The sequence below is a fragment of the Salvelinus fontinalis genome, chromosome 1, assembly GCF_029448725.1.
Source record: "Salvelinus fontinalis isolate EN_2023a chromosome 1, ASM2944872v1, whole genome shotgun sequence".
In the NCBI taxonomy this organism is placed as follows: domain Eukaryota; kingdom Metazoa; phylum Chordata; class Actinopteri; order Salmoniformes; family Salmonidae; genus Salvelinus; species Salvelinus fontinalis.
Genome location: NC_074665.1, coordinates 39,022,318 through 39,045,449, shown reverse-complemented (window position 1 = coordinate 39,045,449; position 23,132 = coordinate 39,022,318). Strand labels below are relative to the sequence as shown.

The following is a 23,132-nucleotide window of genomic DNA, read 5'->3' as shown; positions in this document are numbered from 1 at the left end:
TTACTCTTAAGCAGACATTTAGAAACAAAACATGCCAACTTGAAAAATAAGCCACAGGAGTTTTTGGAGTGAGAAATAAGACGACTTTTGAGTAGTAAGACATGTATAAAAGCAACAGATACCATTAATAACAAGGGGCTAGAAGCGTCTTATATGGTGAGCTACCGAGTGGCTAGGACAGGCAAGCCACATGCTATTGTGGAGGACTTCATTCTTCCTGCTGCTGCAGATTCGGCTAGGACAATGCAGGGGGAAAAGGCCAAAAAAACTATACAGACAATGCCTTCATCAAACAACACCTACGTATCAGTGACATTGCAGGAGATGTTTTGAAACAATTACTGCTTCGCATACAAGCCAGTGAATTCTATGCGTTACAGTTGGATATATGTCCGTTACGTTTATTGGGGGTCAATTAAGGAAGACAGCCTCTAATGCAAACCACTGGAAACCAGGACATCAGGAGAGGATATTTGTAAAGTACTGGACAGCTTTGGGTCAACAGACGTGGCGGGCCTGGCACAGCTCCTGGTATATGTCCGTTACATTTATTGGGGGTCAATTAAGGAAGACAGCCTCTAATGCAAACCACTGGAAACCAGGACATCAGGAGAGGATATTTGTAAAGTACTGGACAGCTTTGGGACATCAGATCGAGTCGTTTCTTTTGCAAAAAGAGATTGTGGCATCTCAATTTGTGCAAATGTAGTTTTTCCCTTTTCTGAATTAATTTCAATGTTGCAAAAGAGTGTACTAGAGGAAAAAACTGCAGGAAAAAGAAAACATTAACATAGTGCATTAACATGGTGGTTAAGATGTGTTGGTATCTGTACTGATGGCGCAAAAGCCATGACAGGGAGACATAGTGGAGCGGTAACACGCGTGCAAGCAGTTGCTCCCGACGCTACTTGGGTACACTGCAGCATCCACCGAGAGGCTCTTGCTGCCAAAAGAATGCCTGACAGCTTGTAAGACGTTTTGGACACTACTGTGAGAATGGTTAATTTTGTTAAAGCAAAGCCTATGAACTCTCGTGTATTTTCTGCATTATGCAATGATATTGGCAGCGACCTTGTAAAGCTTTTACAACATAAGTGCGCTGGTTATTATATCTCTCTGGTCACCCCCAAAGCCAATTCCCCCTTTGGCCGCCTCTCCTTCCAGTTCTCTGCTGCCAATGACTGGAACGAACTACAAAAATCTCTGAAACCGGAAACACTTATCTCCCTCACTAGCTTTAAGCACCAGCTGTCAGAGCAGCTCACAGATTACTGCACCTGTACATAGCCCATCTATAATTTAGCCCAAACAACTACCTCTTCCCCTACTGTATTTATTTATTAATTTTGCTCCTTTGCACCCCATTATTTATATTTCTACTTTGCACATTCTTCCACTGCAAATCTACCATTCCAGTGTTTAACTTGCTATATTGTATTTACTTCGCCACCATGGCCTTTTTTTGCCTTTACCTCCCTTATCTCACCTCATTTGCTCACATTGTATATAGACTTATTTTTCTACTGTATTATTGACTGTATGTTTGTTTTACTCCATGTGTAACTCTGTGTTGTTGTATGTGTCGAACTGCTTTACTTTATCTTGGCCAGGTCGCAATTATAAATGAGAACTTGTTCTCAACTTGCCTACCTGGTTAAATAAAGGTGAAATAAAAAAATAATAATAATCAAGGGGAAGTATTGACACACTTTTTTAAATTGAGAGACGAGCTTAAAGTTTTCTTTACTGACCATAATTTTCACTTGTCTGACCACTTGCATGATGATGAGTTTCTCACACGACTGGCCTATCTGAGTGATATTCTTTCTCGCCTGAATTATCTGAATCTAGGATTACAAGGACTCTCCGCAGCTATATTCAATATGACAGAATTGAGACTATGATTAAGAAGTTGGAACTCTTGTCTGTCTGCATTAACAAGGATAACACACATTTATTTCCATCACTGTATGATTTTCTTGTGTGCAAATGAACTCAAGCTTACGGACAATGTCAAATGTGATATAGCGAAGCACCTGAGTGAGTTGGGTGTGCAATTACGCAGGTACTTTCCCAAAATGGATGACACAAACAACTAGATTCATTATCCCTTTCATGCCTGCCTCCAGTCCACTTACCGATATCTCAACAAGAGAGCCTCATCGAAATTGCAACAAGCGGTTCTGTGAAAACTAAATTTAATCAGAAGCCACTGCCAGATTTCTGAATTGGGCTGTGCTCAGAGTATCCTGCCTGGATAAATTGCGCTGTTAAGACACGGATGCCCTTTGCAACCACGTACCTACGTGAGAGGATTCTCGGCCCTCACTAGCATGAAAATTAAATACAGGCATAGACTGTGTGGAAAATTATTTAAGACTGAGATTCTCTCCAATACAAACCAACATTCCAGAGTTATGTGCATCCTTTCATTCACACTTCTGTGAAATCAAACTGTCCACTTAGGAAGAAACACTGATTGACAATAAATTTCACATGCTGTTGTGCAAATTGGAATAGACAAAAGATGGAAATTATAGGCAATTAGCAAGACACCCCCAATAAAGGAGTGGTTCTGCAGATGGTGACCACAGACCACTTCTCAGTTCCTATGCTTCCTGGCTGATGTTTTGGTCACTTTTGAATGCTGGCGGTGCTTTCACTCTAGTGGTAGCATGAGGCGGAGTCTACAACGCACACAAGTGGCTCAGGTAGTGCAGCTCATCCAGGATGGCACATCAATGCGAGCTGTGGCAAGAAGGTTTGTTGTGTCTGTCAGCGTTGTGTCCAGAGCATGGAGGCGCTACCAGGAGACAGGCCAGTACATCAGGAGATGTGGAGGAGGCCGTAGGAGGGCAACAACCCAGCAGCAGGACCGCTACCTCCGCCTTTGTGCATGGAGGAGGAGGAGGAGGAGGAGGAGCACTGCCAGAGCCCTGCAAAATGACCTCCAGCAGGCCACAAATGTGCATGTGTCTGCTCAAACGGTCAGAAACAGACTCCATGAGGGTGGTATGAGGGCCCGACAGCCCAACACCGTGCAGGACGTTTGGCATTTGCCAGAGAACACCAAGATTGGCAAATTCGCCACTGGCGCCCTGTGCTCTTCACAGATGAAAGCAGGTTCACACTGAGCACATGAGCACATGTGACGACAGACGTGACAGAGTCTGGAGACGCCGTGGAGAACATTCTGCTGCCTGCAACATCCTCCAGCATGACCGGTTTGGCGGTGGGTCAGTCATGGTGTGGGGTGGTATTTCTTTGGGGGGCCGCACAGCCCTTCAGGTGCTCACCAGAGGTACCGAGATGAGATCCTCAGACCCCTTGTGAGACCATATGCTGGTGCGGTTGGCCCTGGGTTCCTCCTAATGCAAGACAATGCTAGACCTCATGTGGCTGGAGTGTGTCAGCAGTTCCTGCAAGACGAAGGTATTGATGCTATGGACTGGCCCGCCCGTTCCCCAGACCTGAATCCAATTGAGCACATCTGGGACATCATGTCTCACTCCATCCACCAACGCCACGTTGCACCACAGACTGTCCAGGAGTTGGCAGATGCTTTAGTCCAGTTCTGGGAGGAGATCCCTCAGGAGACCATCCGCCACCTCATCAGGAGCATGCCCAGGCGTTGTAGGGAGGTCATACAGGCACGTGGAGGCCACACACACTACTGAGCCTCATTTTGACTTGTTTTAAGGACATTACATCAAAGTTGGATCAGCCTGTAGTGTGGTTTTCCACTTTAATTTTGAGTGTGACTCCAAATCCAGACCTCCATGCGTTGATAAATTTGATTTCCATTGATAATTTTTGTATGATTTTGTTGTCAGCACATTCAACTATGTAAAGAAAAAAGTATTTAATAAGAATATTCCATTCATTCAGATCTAGGATGTGTTATTTTAGTGTTCCCTTTATTTTTTTGAGCAGTGTATTATTTGTGCCCTGGTCCTATAAGAGCTCTTTGTCACTTCCCACAAGCTGGGTTGTGACAAACACCCACTCATTCTTATGTTTAATAAATGTATTGTATGGTATGTGTGTGTGTGTGTGTGTGTGTGTGTGTGTGTGTGTGTGTGTGTGTGTGTGTGTGTGTGTGTGTGTGTGTGTGTGTGTGTGTGTGTGTGTGTGTGTGTGTGTGTGTGTGTGTGTGTGTGTGGCAGGCTTACAATGATGGCAAAAAACTATATTTGAGAATGGGCTGAGTCTGACCCTTGTGCTAGAGTGGGTACGCAGGTGGAGGTTGAATGTTTGCAGGGGTACAGGACTATAAAACGTTTGGGAACCACTGTAGATGGTAGGGTACTTGTTTATTTTCAAGCAAAGTATAAGGGAGTTATACTCCAGTCTAGTAGGTGGCAGTAATGCAACATTTATTGGATGCTAACCGCCGTTAAACATCCTCGAAGAAGAAGCAACAGCAGCCGCTTTTGACTCTTATGACATAGCTAATATTACCACTTTGTTTCATTTTAGCGTGGAACAAAAATACCGGTAGCTAATTAATCTAGAAATGAATTACTATCAACGGTGTTTTATATCTTTCCGTTATTTATTCTAGATGGTGTTATTGTTGTATTCAGCTAGCTAGTAACGTTAGCTAACGCGTTAGTGAAATAGTTTTGACAGGACAGCTCTAGCTAGTTCGCTTACGTTATCTAACTAGCTACTTTGTTTACGTCTTGCTTTGCGAACTTCACCTGGCAAGCTAGCCACTCCGGTCCACTGTGGAACTAGGACACGGGATAAACGACATGGTTGTGGGCATATAGGCATATCCAACAATTGTATTGTTCTGTCAGCCTTCCTGCCTTAGTAAGTTAAAAGTTGCAGAGTTGTTGGAGCGCTAGAGAAGGCCTTTACTAGCATGACACTATCACACCTGATAAAACTGATACATTCTGATTGAACTGATCAACTAGACATGGTCTTAAGTCGGAAGCGTCATAGCTGAATCTCTTGTGTTAGTGCAGGGCCGAAAAAAAGTCCTGCACACCAGTTGGAGACTACTCCGGAGGCTTCACAGCAAATGGCACGTGAAAGTAATTCTGTCCAGAGTAACTGAAATATTACACTCTCGAGCCCTCCACAGCTGAGAGGGATGGAGAAAGTCCCGGTCAAACAGAGCCAAGTGTGTGGCCTGTGGGAGCTGAAGGAGCAGTTGGGGACCGGAGGATTTGGACACGTTTACCTGTACCAGCACCTGGTGAGTCCGGATCATATTACTACACACATACACATAAAGCCATCTGGAGATGAAAGTCTCAAACAACATTATCTTCTGAGATGCTCAGCAGGAATGCAACGTGTGTGTGTGTGTGTGTGTGTGTGTGTGTGTGTGTGTGTGTGTGTGTGTGTGTGTGAAGGAGACATCAGAGAAGATAGCAGTGAAATTGTGTCGTCTGGAGCTGAACTCAAAGAACAGAGAACGCTGGAGTAGAGAGATACAGATTATGAAGAAGTGAGTGTCACACCTACACATCTAGTAATAGCCACACAAACACTGTCAGAACTGGGTTCAAATACCATTTAAAATGATTTCAAATACTTTAGCTCTACTTGCCTGCTGCACATATATCACTCCAGTGTAAATTGCTGCATTGTAATTACTTTGCAACTATTGGACTATTTATTGCCTTACCTCCTTAGGTCATTTGCACACACTGTATACAGATTTTTCTATTGTGTTATTGACTGTACGTTTATTCATCCCATGTATAAATCTGTGTTGTTTTTGTCGCACTGCTTTGCTTTAGCTTGGCCAGGTCGCAGTTGTAAATGAGAACTTGTTCTCAACTGGCCTACCTGGTTAAATAAAGGTGAAATGAAAAAAATGGAACCAATAAAACCTCAAAGTGCAAACCCAGCTCACCTGGCGCTCCAGAGAGGTATCCTACAAAGCAAGCTAGATCTACTCAGGGTTTTCTAAATCTAACCAGCTTGACATTCAGGCTGCATCCGTAGTACAACGGTGGTTATTGTGTTATTTCATATTTTTGATGTCTTCACTATTATTCTAAATAGTAAAAATAAAGAAAAACCTTAGAATAAGTAGGTGTGTCATAACTTTTGACTGGTACTCTGTGTGTGTGTGTGTATATATATATATACACAGAGAGTACCATATATATATATATATTTTTTTTTTAAATTCTCCCCAATTTCAATCTTGTCTCATCGCTGCTACTCCTCAACCTGCTTGGGAGGTGAAGGTAGAGACATGCTTTCTCCGAAACATGACCCCCTCCCCCTCAAACCGAGCTTCTTAACACCTGTTCACTTAACCCAGAAGCCAGCTGCACCAATGTGTCTGAAGAAACACCGTTCAACTGACTAACGGGGTCAGTCTTTCTGCCACAAGGAGTCTCTAGAGCACGATGAGCCAAGTAAAGCCTCCCCTGACCCGGACGACGCAGGGCCAATTGTGCACCACCCTATGGGACTCCTGATCACGGCCGGTTGTGATACAGCCAGGGATCGAACCCGGGTCTGTAGTGACGCCTCTCGAACTGCGATGCAGTGCCTTTGACCACTGGACCACTCAGGAGGCACTGTGTGATGTATATATATTTTTTAATTACACAAAACATTTGATTAATAAAATAATTCATCATTCGTCTTCCTCAAATAAAGGGATTGATGACGCAATCTTTGCAAGAGGGAGGGAATCTGATTGCATTGGTTCTCAACTCGCTGCTCAGTCATTTCATTCAGGGTAAGTGGAGTTAGCTGTGAGTTAGCCTGCCCCGGAGCAGGTTTGTTCTGAAGGATTGCTAAAAGGTGAGCCACTTTCGTATGATCGGTTATCCTGAGTTGAACTCAGCGTTGACCAAAGTTACCTTGCTAACTCGTCAAACTTGCTTTGTAGGATACCCCTCAAGCTAGTTAAAGCAAATGCAGAAACTATTTAAAAAAAAAAATTATATTAGTATTTGAACCCAAGACTAATAACTACAAATACTTACCATAGGGGAAGCCATTTTTAATTCAATCACTTTATGACAGCACCCCTTCTTGATTTGAACGAAACCTTCCATACATATTTGCCCATTGTAGAAGTGCGCAGAAAGTTACTTTTTTGGCCTCAATACCAAAACATTTGAGAGAAAGCTGCTCAAAGTTTACCTATTTTGCATACCATACCATGAGACATCCATGTCTTCATCATTGGAAAATATAAACGGTTGAGATTGATATAATTTAAAAGCTTACAAACACCTTTGTCAAACTATTTTATAATATCTTGAAAAAAAGATTTTTTAAAAAAGGTTTAAAAAATGAACACATTTACACTGGATTTTGCCCACTATCGGTTGAGACACCACATGTTCTTGAATACAGGGTGGGTGTCATGTTTTGGCTGATAAATGTACTAAAATGGGAATCAAATTTAAATTTCAACTTTCAAATTATGCCTTTAGCGTCCAGTGCCCTTGGGCTGAATATAATAATTATATTTCCCTTTTCTCTGCGTGCTGCTTGCACCGAAGTACCTCTTGTTTGATATGGCTCTCCGTCACATGTTCGGGTCTTTTGTGGCGTAGTGGTCTAAGGCACTGCATCTCAGTGCTAGATTCGTCACTACAGACATCCTGGTTCGAATCCAGGCTATATCACAACCGGCCGTGATTGGGAGCCTCATAGGGCAGCGCAGAATTGGCATTTGACATTTGCATTGATGTCAGAGTGATTAGAGGGACAATAGAGTGCTGAGTACCAGGCAGTTAGCAAGTTTGGTAGGGTACTAATGACCATCAGCAACATCAGAGCTTGGTGAAGCCTGATTACCGTCACCTAAATGGTCACATGGAATTTGCCTGCCTTCATGACTCGTGACAGCTGGTAGTATGGTCACTGTAACAGACCTTGTCTGAAGGCTAATATCCATTCTATGAATTCTATTTCTGATTGAAATATCACCCACACTGTATAATTTACCTTAAAAGTAAAAAACAATCAATTTATTTTATGAATACATTTTATTTCCAAGAAATTGTCATAGTTTGACAACTCTGTAAGCTTTAAAATGAAATCAAACTGAACCCTTTATATTTTCCAGTGATGAAGAACATAGATGGTATGGTGGGAAATGCAAAATGGGTCAACTTTGAGCACCTTTTGTCTCCTGAATGTTTTGTCATTCAGGTCCAATATGTCAATTTCTGACAACTTCTTCCATTGGCAAACATGTATGGAAAGTTTTGTTTAAATCTAAAGGGATGCTGTCAAAAGGGGATTGAATTCAAACAGATTTACTCCATAGAAGCATAAACACAGGGATAGGTCACCTTCTCTGTCCTTTTCTCCTGTGTCCTACTTCCTTGTCTTGTCTCCTCGACTCCTGACTCCTATCTTGTCTCCTTGCCTCTTCAGGTTGAGCCATGATAATGTGGTGAGAGCCAGGGAGGTTCCAGAGGAGATGAGTTCTATAGCGCTCAATGACCTGCCACTACTGGCCATGGAGTATTGCTCTAGAGGAGACCTACGCAAGGTACACGCACATGCACACACACACATACACACACTTGCAGTGATGCCATGTGTACAGTACCTTCAGAATGTATTCATACCCCTTGACTTTTTCCATATTTTATGTTTTTAGAAATGTTTACAAATTAATAAAAAATGAAAAGCTGAAATGTCTTGAGTCAATAAGTAGTCAACCTATTTGTTATGGCAAGCCTAAATATATTTAGGAGTAAAAATCTGTTTAACAAATCACATAATATATTGCGTGGCCTCGCTGTATGTGCAATAAACATGTTTAACAACTACCCCATCTCTGTACCTCACACATACAATTATCTCTAGGGTCCTTCAGTCGAGCAGTGAATTCCAAGCACAGATTCAACCACAAAGATGAGGGAGGTTTTCCAATGCCTCCCCAAAGAAGGGCGCCTATTGGTAGATAGGAAATTTTAAAGCATACATTAAATACCCCTTTGAGCATAACGCAGTTATTAATTACACTTAGGATGGTGTATCATTACACCCAGTCACTACAAAGATACAGCCGCCATTCCTAACTCAGTTGCCGGAGAGGAAGGAAACGGCTTAGAGATTTCACCATGAGGTCAATAGTGATTTTAAATCAGTTACAGAGTTGAATGGCTGTGATAGGTTAGTATTGTAGAGTTTTCTCCTAACTGACAGAGTGAAAAGAAGGACGCCTGTACAGAATAAAAATATTCCAAAACATGCATTCTGTTTGAAATAAGGCTCTAAAGTAATACTGCAAAAAAATTGTGGCAAAGAAATTGTATTTTTTTCCTGAATACAAAGCATTATGTTTAGGGCAAATCCAACACATCACTGAGTACCACTCTTCATATTTTCAAGCATGGTGGTGGCTGTATCATGTTGGGTAGACTTGTTATCGGCAATGACTAAGGAGTTTTTTGGGGGAATGAAAAGAAATGCAATAGAGCTAAGCACATGCATCATCCTAGAGGAAAACTTGGTTCAGTCTGATTTCCACCAGACACTGGGACACATTCACATTTCATCAGGACAATTACCTAAAAAACAAGGCCAAATCTACACTGGAGTTGCGATGCTCCTGATTGGCCTAGTTACAGGTTTCACTTAAATCGGCTTAAATCTATTGCAGGACTTGAAAATGGCTTTCTAGCAATGATCAGCAACCAACTTGATGAGCTTGAAGAATTTTTATAAGAATAATGGGCAAATATTGTACATTCCAGGTGTGCAAAGCTCTTAGAGACATACCCAGAATGACAGCTGCCAAATGTGATTCTAGCATGTATTGACTCAGGGTTTAATACTTATCTACTCAAGAATTAGTGTTTTATTTTCCATTATTTTTTGGAATTTACATTTTTCTTCCACTTTGACTGAGTATTTTGTGTGGATCGTTTACCAAAAATTACATTTAAATCCACTTTAATCCCATTTTGTTGCAAAACAAAATGTGGAAAAAATCAAGTAGTGGGAATACTTTCTAAAGGCAATGAATTGGATGTGACTGTTCCTGATCCCTGTAGCTGCTGAACAAGCCAGAGAACTGCTGTGGACTGAAGGAGAGTCAAGTCCTGTCTCTACTCAGCCATGTTGGTAAGCTAGCCCCTTATAGTGAAATACACTCGTTCATTCTAGAGGTTGCTTTCCAGGGGTGTATTCATTAGTGTACACCAAAGCAAAATGCTTTGCAACAAACATTTTTTTTTTTACAAACAAGTGCTGCTTATTGGGTAAAGGTATATTAGTCCCTCTGTTTTGGCCCATTTACTTCTGTTTGGTTCCAGTTGAGGTTGGTACATTGATACTTTGCAAGCATCATTTGGGAGTTTCTTTTCATTTTAGATAATGTATCATTATTGTACACACAGGGTCTGGTATCCAGTACCTCCATGAGAATAAGATCATCCACAGGGACCTGAAGCCTGAGAACATCGTACTGCAGGAGACCAGTGGGAAGGTGAGTGCACACACACACAAACAGATATTTGGAAACTGAAATAAGTATTGGTGCTGTACATCTCTCCTCCCTATCTTTCCCTCTTTCCATTTATCTCTCCTCTAGTTTGTCCATAAGATCATAGATCTGGGTTACGCTAAAGACTTGGACCAGGGCAGTCTCTGTACATCCTTCGTCGGAACTCTGCAATACCTGGTGAGACCAAAACATTTTTTATACACTGACAATATATGCTTTTGAATCTATTTCCAATGGGAATCGTGTGTTACGTGTGTGCGCGTGTTAGGCTCCAGAGCTGTTTGAGAATAAGCCCTATACTGTGTCAGTGGACTACTGGAGTTTTGGGACCATGATCTTTGAGTGTACCTGTGGCTTCCGCCCCTTCCTTCACAACATGCAGCCGGTTCAGTGGTGAGTGAGTGTCTGTCTGTCACAAAAACAGAAGGCAAACAATTGTATGTTCTTGTAGAACCAGTAAAAGTGTGTGTGTGTGTGTAGGACCAGTAAAGTGCGCAACAAAGGTCCAAAGGACATCATGGCTGTAGAGGATATGAATGGAGAAGTGAGATTCTCTACACACCTACCCTACCCCAACAATCTGAGCAGGTACACATGCACACACACGTCACTCATAGTGGTCCTGTATGGCTCAGTTGGTAGAGCATGGCGCTTGCACCGCCAGGATTGTGGGTTTGATTCTTTGGGCCACCATGCATGAAATGTACAGTACCAGTCAAAAGTGTGGACACACCTACTCATTCCAGGGTTTTTCTTTATTTTTACTATTTTCTACATTGTAGAATAATAGTGAAGACATCAAAACTATGAAATAACCCAAAAAAGTGTTAAACAAATCAAAATATATTTATATTTGAGATTCTTCAAAGTAGCCACCCTTTGCCTTGGTGACATCTTTGCAAACTCTTGGCATTCTCAATCAGCTTCACCTGGAATACTTTTCCAACAGTCTTGGAGTTCCCACATATGCTGAGCACTTGTTGGCTGTTTTTTCTTCACTCTGAGGTCCAACTCATCCCAAACCACCTCAATTGGGTTGAGGTCAGGTGATTGTGGAGGCCAGGTCATCTGATACAGCACTCCATCACTCTCCTCCTTGCTCAAATAGCCCTTACATAGCGTGGGGGTGTGTTTTGGGTCGTTGTCCTGTTGAAAAACAAATTATAATCCCACTAAGCGCAAACCAGATGGGATGGCGAATCGCTGCAGAATGCTGTGGTAGCCATGCTGGTTAAGTGTGCCTTGAATTCTAAATAAATCACTGACAGTGTCACCAGCAAAGCACCATTTCACCACCTCCTCCATGCTTCACGGTAGAAACCACACATGCGGAGATCATCCGTTCACCTACGTTTCACAAAGACACAGCGGTTGGAACCAAAAATCTCAAATTTAGACTCATCAGACCAAAGGACAGATTTCTACCGGTTTAATGTCCATTGCTTGTGTTTCTTGGCCCAAGTAAGTCTCTTATTCTTATTGGCGTTATTTAGTAGTGGTTTCATAAGCAGCAATTCGACCATGAAGGCCTGATTTATGCAGTCTCCTCTGAACAGTTAATGTTGATGTCTGTTACTTGAACTCTGAAGCATGTATTTGGATTGCAATCAGAGGTGCTGTTATCTCTTATTAACTTATCCTCTGCAGTAGAGGTAACTCCTGGGTCTTCCTTTCCTGTGGCGGTCCTCATGAGTGCTAGTTTCATCTTAGCGCTTGATGGTTTTTGCGACTGCACTTGCGGAAACTTTCAACGTTCTTTCATTTTTCCGCATTGACTGCCCTTCATGTCTTAAAGTAATAAACTGTCGTTTCTCTTTGCTTATTTGAGTAGTTCTTGCCATAATATGGACTTGGTCTTTTACCAAATAGGGCTATATTCTGTATACCACCCCTAACTTGTCACTACATAACTGATTCTCTGAAACGCATTAAGGAAAGAAGTTCCACAAATTAAGTTTTAATAAGGCACAACTGTTAATTGAAATGCATTCCAGGTGACTACCTCATGAAGCTGGTTGAGAGAATGCTGTTGTGACTTTACTTTAACATGAATCTAATGAATGTTATTGATCTAATCAACCAGCTATGTTTAATTGTTACCCAATTTTAAATTAATCATGTAACAATTAACTCATTAGGATCTGGGGCACCACGAGAGTGATTGTTTAAAGAGTTACCATCTCCCAAATTAAACTCTACAAAGGTCTTTGTCTATCACATCTTTAAACAGTCAACTTATTAGTCATAATCTCGTATCATATCAATCTGAACAGTCGTAACCTCCTTGCATCTGCAAAAACCTGAGCCTTGCCTTTGACTCAGCACTACACAAATTTGTTTAATTATTTATTTACTAGCTGATTTAAATGGTAATACAGGATAAACATACACACTTGATACGTTAAAAACAGGTCCCTAGCAGACTGACAACAATATGGTTGCTTGTTACAAAAGAGATTGGAAGAGAAGGACAGACACACTTAACATTGGTACGTTTTAGAAACTACCCTCACTTAAAGTAATCATATGCTTTGCTCACAAACCACCGCCCTCCTTGAGTAAGTAATCATTCATGTATTTATGTGAAATGTCTTGGTTCGCCGGATCTCTCTCGGTTGACAGAGCCGCCTTGTGAAGGGAGTTGGGCCTTTTTGCGGCACACTTGTAAGGCTCTGATTGTCCAAAATGGTTCCGACAATGTCTAATACTGTTGTCCTTCTTTGTATATGTCCGGTATCTGGTGACTTGTCTTGTAGTCCTGAACAGAACTACTTAGTTTATTTTCCTTCCATTCGCTCCTGAAGATGCTTCTTTGAAGATTGGCTAGCCAGCCAGGTCGATAGTTCCCAGTGGGGTGATGAGAGTATCGTAATACGATGGTTTGAGCAGAATAGTAGGATGGTCCAACTTGATTTCGGTTTTGAATATACTTTAGCTGCCCTAAGTAATCAGCTGTACCAGTGATTGTCCAGGAGGTGAGTTTACCTCGTGTTGAGATTCAAAGTTCAAACAACTTTAAACGTGTAGCTGCAGCTTCACACTTTTGTGGTCTGGTATGTTAATTCTTAACCCATCATTTTGTTCGAAATTGTGTTTTTATCAGGCTGACACGCTCTCTGACCTCACTCGGGCGTGACTTGTCACTGCAAAGTTTATGTAAAACAATTATTTATTTTCAGTCCCTCCACGATTCCGCGATTCTGCGATCGCATAATTCAAATCAAAATCAACATATCTGCGCATATTATGCGAGAGCTTGCAATTTTGACCAATCCCCGTACTTTTAGCACATAAAAGGGTCCAATCAAAGCAGGTTTGTAATTTTGACCAATTACTGCACTGTTACCGTGGAAATGGCCCAATCCAAAAACACGTCAACAAAGTTTTCTCCCTGGCCTGTCAGCGTATTCACGTGCTAAGATGATGGGTGATTTGTTGATGGCTGACAGGCAGTACAATGAACAGAAATCAATCTCATTTGACAACAAAAATAACAGCTAACAACCATGCAAAACAATTTCCAAATGTTTTTGGAAACTAGAGAAAGTCGACAATCAACAGTCACTTCGAATCAGCAAAGCAGATGAGAATGTCAGAACAGTTCCCACAGCAGCGGCAGATCACCATGACTGAATTGGTAACAGGGAAGACTGTGGCAAGCGCTGAAAGACTCAAGGAGAGTGGCGTTTTACTCAAACTTTTACTCCGCTAACCTTGGCTTTAGTAGGGTGGTCGCCACTCTGCTCTCCCCAGTCTGTCTAGGGAGAGCGCTGCTCAAAGCAATTTGTCAGCTTTGCCGTTTTAAACTCTCTGTATAACTTAATACAGATCACGAAAGCACAATCTTACTGAATTTTTTAAAAATGGAATAGTACATATCAGCCAGAACTCTATTTTTATGTTTTCTGTTCTTTATCTCCCCTACGACCCTTTCAGAAAACATCAATTTTTTTTGTTGGGGGGGTTGCATCTCATGTTGATAGCAAGCCCCAAGACTGATGGAGGGGTGTGTGTGTCTGTTAGTGGATTATGACAGAGCAGTATTCGCGTTTGAACATGTTAGAGTTTCGGCGGGAAAAGTCTCTTGAAACAAAGTCACTTTCCTTTGGTGAATTTGGAGAGGGAGACCTGAATCTTCTCAACTTGATTTACAACAGGACATGAGTTGTTAATTCCCACAAGTCCCCCCCCGATCTGACCTATTTGGATCCTCACAGGACAGTCATGACAATGACAAGAGTGTGCAAAGCTGTCATCAAGGCAAAGGGTGGTTACTTTGAAGAATCTCAAATTTATTTTGGTTACTACATGATTCCCTTTGTGTTATTTCATAGTTTTGATGTCTTCACTATTATTCTACAATGTAGAAAATAGTTAAAATAAAGAAAAACCTTTGAATGAGTAGGTGTGTCAACTTTTGACTGGTACTGTATGCGCATGACTAAGTTGCTTTGGATCAAAGCATCTGCTAAATGGAATGTACAGTATATTATTGCATTATATTAGCAGCAGTTTTCGGAACTTGTGATCCCGTCTATTTAAAATGTTGTTTTGTTTTTGCTCAATGCGTTACCTTTTTTATGTGAGGAAAATTTTACTTTTTTGTGTTTGTCTGTGTGTAGGTCCCTGTTAGAGCCAGTGGAATCTCTGCTACAGATGCTGTTGCTGTGGGACCCTGCGACAAGAGGTGGAGTGACAGACCGAGACACACACACACCCTGTTGCTACACTACCCTACAGAACATACTCAACATGAAGGTACACACACACTACAATGCTTGAAAACAACTTAGCAAGTGGTTGCGGCGCTAGCAAATTCAGCCTGAATGCAAGGGACTGTTCAATCTTATTACTTGGATAGTAACATGAGCCTCTGGAGGTTATTTCCTTTTAAATTGATGTGACTAATATTCTTGTCAAACAAATCCATATAATTATGCATATGTGTGCATTCTAGGTGATGCATGTGTTGGACATGACGTCGGCCCAGCTCCACTCCTTCGTCCTTGGCAGTGAGGAGGGGTTACACTCCCTGCAGCAGCGTGTGGAGACACACACCCACACACACATCCCTCCGCTCAGCCAGGAGCTGCTGTTGGAGACTGGAGTCTCCTTGGACCCCCGCAGACCACCAGCACATTGCCTCCCTGATGGACCGGTACAAGCTCGTGCGTCCACACACCAGACGGGTTCAAATACTATTTAGGTTATTTCAATTACATTTTACGTTAACATTTTTCTCATTTAGCAGACTCCTATTTACAGCGATTTACAATTAGTGCATTCATCTTAAGATAGCTTGGTGGGACGGCCATACATTTCAGTCATAGTAAGTTACTTTTTATTTTTTTATCTATGTAATCTAATTTGGAAGCAAGTAGTTAAGTATTTGAATCTATTTGGAAATACTCAAATGCACAGTATATACAAATATTTAAATACTGTCATGCATTTGAAACAGGTCTGTTTGGTATTTTAAATAATGTTTTGGAAATAAGAATTAGAACATTTCAAATAGTACGCTATTTATAGGAAAGTATTTAGAAATACACCTAAAATAAGTATTTAAAAATATAGCCGCAAGCAGCAATGAATGGAGTTTGGATGACAGAAAGGACACAAGATCAGTTAGATGACAAAGCAAGCACTCTGCACATAAAGATCGTTTCTATATGATAATCAGTGAAAACTTTACCATGTTTATCTCTCAATACCAGAAGGATGACACAAGTGAAGTTTAGTCTAGTGCTGTAGATTTGCTGCAGCAGGTAATCATTCTTAGTCATGATTTCATGTATTGAGTTTATATATCAATTCAGGGGTCAATTTGACTAATGGTTTGTTAAGATATTCTTTTTGCATTAGTGTATTGCAGTGGCCGTCGATGATGTTTAAGATGATGGAAGACAATTGCTTTTTTTTATGAGCATGGCATAATTTCTATTACAGCATACTGGATGACTGTCATTTTCATTCTATTCACCCAGCTCAATGTAACATCGATAGGTTTAGGCCAAAACATGATACTTCAATTGTCCCTATACCCGTCGTGATGTTTCTACAACTAAGCCTATGAATGAAAGTTTACAACGCAGGTGCACAGGTCAAGACAAATTTGAGTAATCAAGGTGACAGTGACCAAAGGACACATTTCCACCGGTTTAATGTCCATTACTTGTGTTTCTTGGCCCAAACAAGTTTCGTCTGATTAGTGTTGTCCTTTAGTAGTGGTTTCTTTATAGCAATTTGATCATTCACACAGTCTCCTCTGAACAGTTGATGTTGAGATGTGTCTGTTACTTGAACTATGTGAAGCATTTATTTGGGCTGCAATTTCTGAGGCTGGTAACTCTAATGAACGTATTCTCTGCAGCAGAGGTAACTCTGGCTCTTCCATTCCTGTGGCGGTCCTCATGAGAGCCAGTTTCATCATAACGCTTGATGGATTTTGCGACTGCATTTTCACATTTCTTCAAATGTTCCATATTGACTGACCTTCATGTCTTAAAGTAATGATGAACTGTTGTTTCTCTTTGCTTATTTGAGCTGTTCTTACCATAATATGGACTTGTTCTTTTACCAAATCGGGTTACGGTATCTTCTGTTTACCCCCTCTCCACCTTGTAACAACACAACTGACTGGCTCAAACGCATAAAGAATGAAACAAATTCCACAAATTAACTTTTAATAAGGCACACCTGTTAATTGAAATGCATTCCAGGTGACTATGAAGCTGGTTGAGAGAATGCCAAGAGTGTGCAAAGCTGTCAAGGCAAAGGGTGGCTATTTGAAGAATCTCAAATAGAAAATATATTTTGATTTGTTTAACACCTTTTTGGTTAATACGTGATTCCATATGTGTTATTTCATTGTTCTGATGTCTTCACTTATTCTACAATGTAGAAAATAGTAAAAATAAAGAAAAACCCTTGAATGAGTAGGGGTCCTTAAACTTTTGACCGGTAGTGTACACACACCCACATCAAATCACTCACACACACACATTGACATGTTTTCATTTCTCTCTAGCGAGGCTGGGACAGCGCCATAGTCTACCTGTTTGATAAGAGTCTGACTAAATACTCTGGACCTTTCACTGCCCGACCCCTGCCTGACAGCGTCAACTTCATAGGTAGGCATCACAACTACACAACCGCATAGGTAGGCATCACAACTACACTATTCTATAGGTAGGCATCAAAACTACACAACCCTCTAGGTAGGGCTTGGCGATTATGGCCAAAATATAATTTCACTGTATTTTTTCACATTTTTCACAGTATTTTATGTTTTTGAATAATAAAAATTCTAAATTTTGCTTTGAGTAGTGCGTGACCCTAGGGCAGGGGTCGGGAACCTTTTTGACTAAGAGAGCCATGAAAGCAAAACATTTGGAAATTTATTTCAGTGAGAGCCATATAATATATTTTAAAAGTGAATTCAACTAAATGTCAGTATAATAAGCCTCTGAATTTGTCGAAGTGCCGCTTTACATTCGACCGTTTCATCGATGTAATTTTGTCATTGCAAATTAGACACACCGCAGAACCTGCTCTCTCCACAAAGGCGAATTCTTCGGTACATTCGTCCTGAAATGTACAATACTCATCATCTTTTTTTCTTTTCGCCATCTTCTTCGTCGAAGGGTTAGCTTTGAGCTAATGACCGAGCAGACTGATTCAAAAGGAGGCGTTTACCTGTTTTACCTAGCAACGGCCAACGTAGGCCACTATCATTTAATTAAAATACTGGACAATTGCTCCTGCAGCCCTGAACAGGACATGAGCAGTGAAAAATCAGTGGTCTAGAGCATCGCAGTGCTAGCTGCGCCACCAGAGTCTCTGGGTTCGCGCCCAGGCTCTGTCGCAGCCGGCCGCGACCGGGAGGTCCGTGGGGCGACGCACAATTGGCTTAGCGTCGTCCGGGTTAGGGAGGGTTTGGCCGGTAGGGATATCCTTGTCTCATCGCGCTCCAGCGACTCCTGTGGCGGGCCGGGCGCAGTGCGCGCTAACCGAGGGGGGCGGGTGCACGGTGTTTCCTCCGACACATTGGTGCGGCTGGCTTCCGGGTTCGAGGCGCGCTATGTTAAGAAGCAGTTGGTTGGTTGGTTGGTTGGGTTGTGCTTCGGAGGACGCACAGCTTTTGACCTTCGTCTCTCCCAAGCCCGTACGGGAGTTGTAGCGATGAGGCAAGATAGTAATTACTAGCGATTGGATACCACGAAAATTGGGGAGAAAAGGGGATAAATTAAAAAAAAAAAAAACATTTAAAAAAAAGTTAGAATATTTTGTTTTATCTGCGAGCCAGATGCAATCATCAAAAGAGCCACACCTGGCTCGGGAGCCATAGGTTCCCGACCCCTGCCCTAGGGTGACAACACATACATTCAAAGTGATTTCAATGGGTCTTCCTCCATTCTGATTTGTTTTATATTGTTCAATTTAACAAATGTTCTGCATTTTCGTATTTGTTTTCCTGCTCATTTGAGATCATCTCCACACTGCCGCGTAGGGCTACACGATATTGGCTAAAAATCTCAGCCTGATTTAAAAAAAATTATAATAATAGTAAAGTTTGTACCAAATGTTGCAGTTGAGATTTGACTTTCGATTTAGATTAAAACACTTGGGTGAGCTATTGAAGTCATGGAAATATGATTATTTTAATTCTATAGTTAGAATATAATAGTAGGCACTTTGAATACTCTCTTTGACATGACAATGAATTAAAGTGCCAGGGAGGGGTTATTGTGACACGGTAGGAACCAAAGTGTTGGTCAATGTTTCCTACGAGACCCTATAGTCTTTGGCTACATTAAATGTTTTCTCTTAGCTACTTCATGTAGGTAACTTATTCCTGCTTCGCCTAATCCTCTTCTGTTTAGAAGATACTGTTACACAAACAACATGCTGATTTAGGCCTACACCATAACTGATATCAGGCTGTATTAGCTAGCTATGTTTGCTCCGACTTAGTACATTTATTAGCTAGCCAGCTAACTAGCTATTAGCATTTGCGGCTAACGTGATTTAGGCACATCATGCTTAGAAGAGACAAACTAGCTGTTTGCAGATATTGTAATTATAGAGGTCTAGTGAATTTATAGTAAGATGCAAAGTGGAAACAGCATGGTTGTCATCAACATTGTTGCATGTTCTGCATTGACCATGCAGACTGAACGCAAGTGTGTCCTGGTCGAGCAACAACAACATGCGCTCCTTGAGTAACGGGACGGGGCTTGATCTGTGTAGAAAGCGTAAATTATAAAAATGTACGTTACACACGGCGTATCACATTTAACAAGCCAAACATTAAAATACCACTATAGAAGATAAAGTAAAAACCCAAACTGGTCCTTGCATCAATAATTGTATATTGTAAAATACGGTATACCACCCAGCCCTACCTCCTAGGTAGGCTTCACAACAACACAACCCCATAGGTAGGCTTCACAACAACACAACCCCATAGGTAGGCATCACAACAACACAACCCCATAGGTAGGCATCACAATTTAACAACTCCATAGGTACTGTAGGCTTAAAAATCTGCCAAGACTATCACTATATGCTCTTCCCAATGTGAGTATTCCTTGATGCAGGGTAAACATTGGGAAAAGCTAATAGCAAGTCTGGACAAAATGTAATTCTGTTAACCTTATCCCCAGGCTATTGACAAAGTGCAGATACAGTAAATGTCTGAGAACGATATTACAATTCTATTGAAGTTGATGTCTGTAAGCAGGAAGTCGCCCTGCTATGTATGATGATGTCATATTGCCGCTGTGTCTAAATGTGAACTGTTCCTCGCTGTGTGTGTGTTAGTGAGGGAGACGAAGACCCAGCTGCCTCTTGCTGCTCTAAGGAAGGTGTGGGGAGAGGCGGTTAGCTATGTCTGTGGTCTGAGAGGGGACTACAGCAGACTGTACCAGGGACAGAGAGCTGCCATGTAGGTGCACACATACACACACAAATGCGGCACAGACACACTTGTACACACACGTGTACACACTCACACATAGGCATGGCACAAACACACACACGCTTGCCTTTCTGCCCTCACTCTCAACCTTGTGTGTGTGTGCACATGTAGGTTGAGTCTGCTGCGCTACAACACCAACTTGACGCGGTATAAGAACGTGTTGTTTAGCCAGTCTCAGCAGCTCAGAGCCAAACTGGCCTTCTTCACCACCAGCATACAACAAGACCTACAGCACTACGACCAGCAGAGAGACACTGGCATCTGTAAGCTGTGTGTGTGTGTGTGTGTGTGTGTGTGTGTGTGTGTGTGTGTGTGTGTGTGTGTGTGTGTGTGTGTGTGTGTGTGTGTGTGTGTGTGGTACTGACTGTTTTCTGAACTCTGACCAAACCTGTAGCCTCTGAGAAGATGCTGAAAGCCTGGCAGGACAATGAACAGAAAGCTGCTGCCTTTACACAGGTACTATACTATAGTTTTGTATGACAGCTGTCTACTCTACCAACAGCTTCTGCTAGCATGTATTGGACTGTGAGAGAAGCATTTGATGGCATAGCTTCAGTGTATGTGTGTGTTAGGTATCAGAGGTGGGCTATCTGGATGAGGAGATAGTGTGTCTCCACTCTGAGATTGTGGAGCTGCAGAGGAGTCCGTTTGCCAGGAGACAAGCTGACATCATGGAACAACTGTAGGTGTCTCACATAATTCTACAGCTTTTTAAATTATTCCCATGAAATGGACAAAGTATCGTTTTGTAAATAAATATGTGTGTGTCGTTTCAGGGAGGAGAAGGCCATTGAACTTTACAAGCAGCTGAAGGCCAAATGCAAGAGTGAGCAGAACCACTTCAGCACAATACTGATCTAGTATAGGCTGGTAGAGGTGTGTCTGTGAGAATGTGGATTCTCATTAGCTATACTTGTTTTGTGTGGGTGTGTGTGTGCGCAGGTCCAGACCCCCCTCATGGCTACAGTGACAGTTCAGAGATGGTGAAGACCATTGTCCAGACAGTCCAGAACCAGGACCGAATCCTCAGAGACCTGTACACACACCTCAGGTACACACACACACGCCTCAAGTACACCTACACCCTTTCTCCCTCCCTCTAGTAAGCCAACACCCTTTTCTCTTTCTCTTCCTCCGTCTCCTTCCCTCTAGTAAGATCTTGGAGTGTAAGTGTCGTATTGTAGCATTGTTTCCTAAGCTGGAGGGGGCAGTGGAAAGCATCAAGGCAGCAGAGGCTGCAGTCATGACTATGCAGATGAAGAGACAGAGAGAGTTCTGGCACCTGCTCAAGATTGCCTGTGTAAGTAAACGCGTGCACAAACACACAACTCCTGTTTATAGGCACACAGCCCAACAAACACCAGCAGTACAGTGTTATTAATGTTGTCATCAGTTGTCTTTACATGTTTGGGAAGGTTACTTTCTAAATGTAATCCATTAGTATCTAGTTACCTGTCCAAAATCGTAATCTTTAGGATTATCCAAACTTTGTAACATAATCTGATTACTTTCAGTTACTTTCGGATTACTTTCCCCTCGAGACATAAGACAAAAAGGACACATCAAACACATTTTGTGTGTCATCATAGTGGTCTCTGACTTGTGGTCAGACTCGCTCAATGGAACAAACTTAAAATAGCGCCTTTTTTCAATGCTGAATTTAATGTAATTGAGAATCAAGTGTCATAATGTATGTTTTTTTCCCACAAACTTTTTAAAAGTAATCGGTGAAGTAATCAAATCGTTTTTCAAAGGTAACTGGAATCTGTTATCAGCAAAGTTTTTTGCTGATAATGCTAATTATTTGTATTTTATTTTTTATTTTATTTTGTGTGTAGGCCCAGAATGGCAGTCACAACTCTCTAACCCCCAGCTCAGATGCCTCTAGTCCCCCTCCTCTCCCCATGAACCCACTAGGACACACACACAGGTAAGACCATACTAAGTAACTAACGTAGTAATATAATATGATCTCTAAGACCACCCTGTACAGTTCTACCAAATAGTAACAAATGACTAAATAACACATTGGCACCATTCATGTTCTCAGTGAGTCAGTACGCCACCTACTGGATGAGAACCAGCGTTACCTGAGTCAGCTGACCTCTCTACTGCAGGAGACCTCACAGGACAAAACATGCAGTATCATGGTGCGTCCATGAGACTTGGGTGTTAGTGTGTGTGTGTGGGGGGGGGGGGGGGGGGGTTCTGTGTGTATTCTGACTGACCCCTTGTCTATCTCTGATGCAGGACCAGGACTGGAGTTGGACTCAGTATGGATCTGTGGTTGACCCAACCCTAGAGACTCTAGACACACACACGCACTAGTAATGTGTGGGTTGACTCATATTCCACAGTCCCTGCGGTTATATCCACAGGGTGGGCGGGTATAGGGTCATGAAATATTGTGTGGATATAGGGTGGGGGGCGGGCGGGTTGAATAAAGAGAAAATACATTTTAAAAAATCCATAAATGTTTCATTCTTTTGCAAGTTATATCTGTAGGCTACATTGAGGTTGTTCATTATTTTGAGGCTATCTGGCATTAGTGCATAAGCCTAAGCTTTAGGGAATAACTGTATGCGTGCCAAATAGCCTACCCGCCTATTGCCAAATGCTTTTGGGAATAGGCAGAAAAAGTGGTGTTTTCACAGCTTTCTATTTCCTTACAAATGGTCAAACTGATGTAAT

The 23,132-nt window shown here is 41.8% G+C and overlaps 1 protein-coding gene across 4 annotated transcripts; it reads left to right on the top strand.

Moving 5' to 3' along the window:
• The first annotated feature begins 4,391 nt into the window (after positions 1-4,391).
• Positions 4,392-22,856, top strand: LOC129854114 (inhibitor of nuclear factor kappa-B kinase subunit alpha-like). 4 transcript variants are annotated; one of them, XM_055920858.1, is made up of 22 exons: positions 4,392-4,818; positions 4,977-5,209; positions 5,370-5,464; positions 8,377-8,494; positions 10,008-10,077; positions 10,353-10,441; positions 10,547-10,636; positions 10,728-10,852; positions 10,940-11,047; positions 15,082-15,217; positions 15,417-15,617; positions 17,490-17,592; positions 20,285-20,408; positions 20,553-20,704; positions 20,836-20,897; positions 21,014-21,123; positions 21,218-21,267; positions 21,384-21,492; positions 21,594-21,741; positions 22,280-22,371; positions 22,492-22,591; positions 22,692-22,856. In XM_055920858.1, the coding sequence occupies exons 2-22, from the start codon at positions 5,105-5,107 to the stop codon at positions 22,767-22,769; spliced, it is 2,265 nt and encodes a 754-aa protein (XP_055776833.1). In that variant the 5' UTR covers positions 4,392-4,818; positions 4,977-5,104; the 3' UTR covers positions 22,770-22,856. The 4 variants fall into 4 exon arrangements, with proteins under 4 accessions (XP_055776833.1, XP_055776821.1, XP_055776811.1 ...); XM_055920846.1 differs by having other exon boundaries at positions 4,972-5,209; XM_055920836.1 differs by having other exon boundaries at positions 4,392-5,209.
• Positions 22,857-23,132: the final 276 nt, after the last annotated feature.

What these genes read in the sequence shown, in the direction of transcription:
- LOC129854114 (XM_055920858.1), top strand. Translation starts at nt 5,105, where the DNA reads ATGGAGAAAGTCCCGGTCAAACAGAGCCAAGTGTGTGGCCTGTGGGAG. An exon ending in GCAGAGAGACACTGGCATCT is followed by an intron (nt 20,705 to 20,835) that starts GTAAGCTGTGTG and finishes CCAAACCTGTAG; the next exon opens with CCTCTGAGAAGATGCTGAAA. An exon ending in GCTGACATCATGGAACAACT is followed by an intron (nt 21,124 to 21,217) that starts GTAGGTGTCTCA and finishes GTGTCGTTTCAG; the next exon opens with GGAGGAGAAGGCCATTGAAC.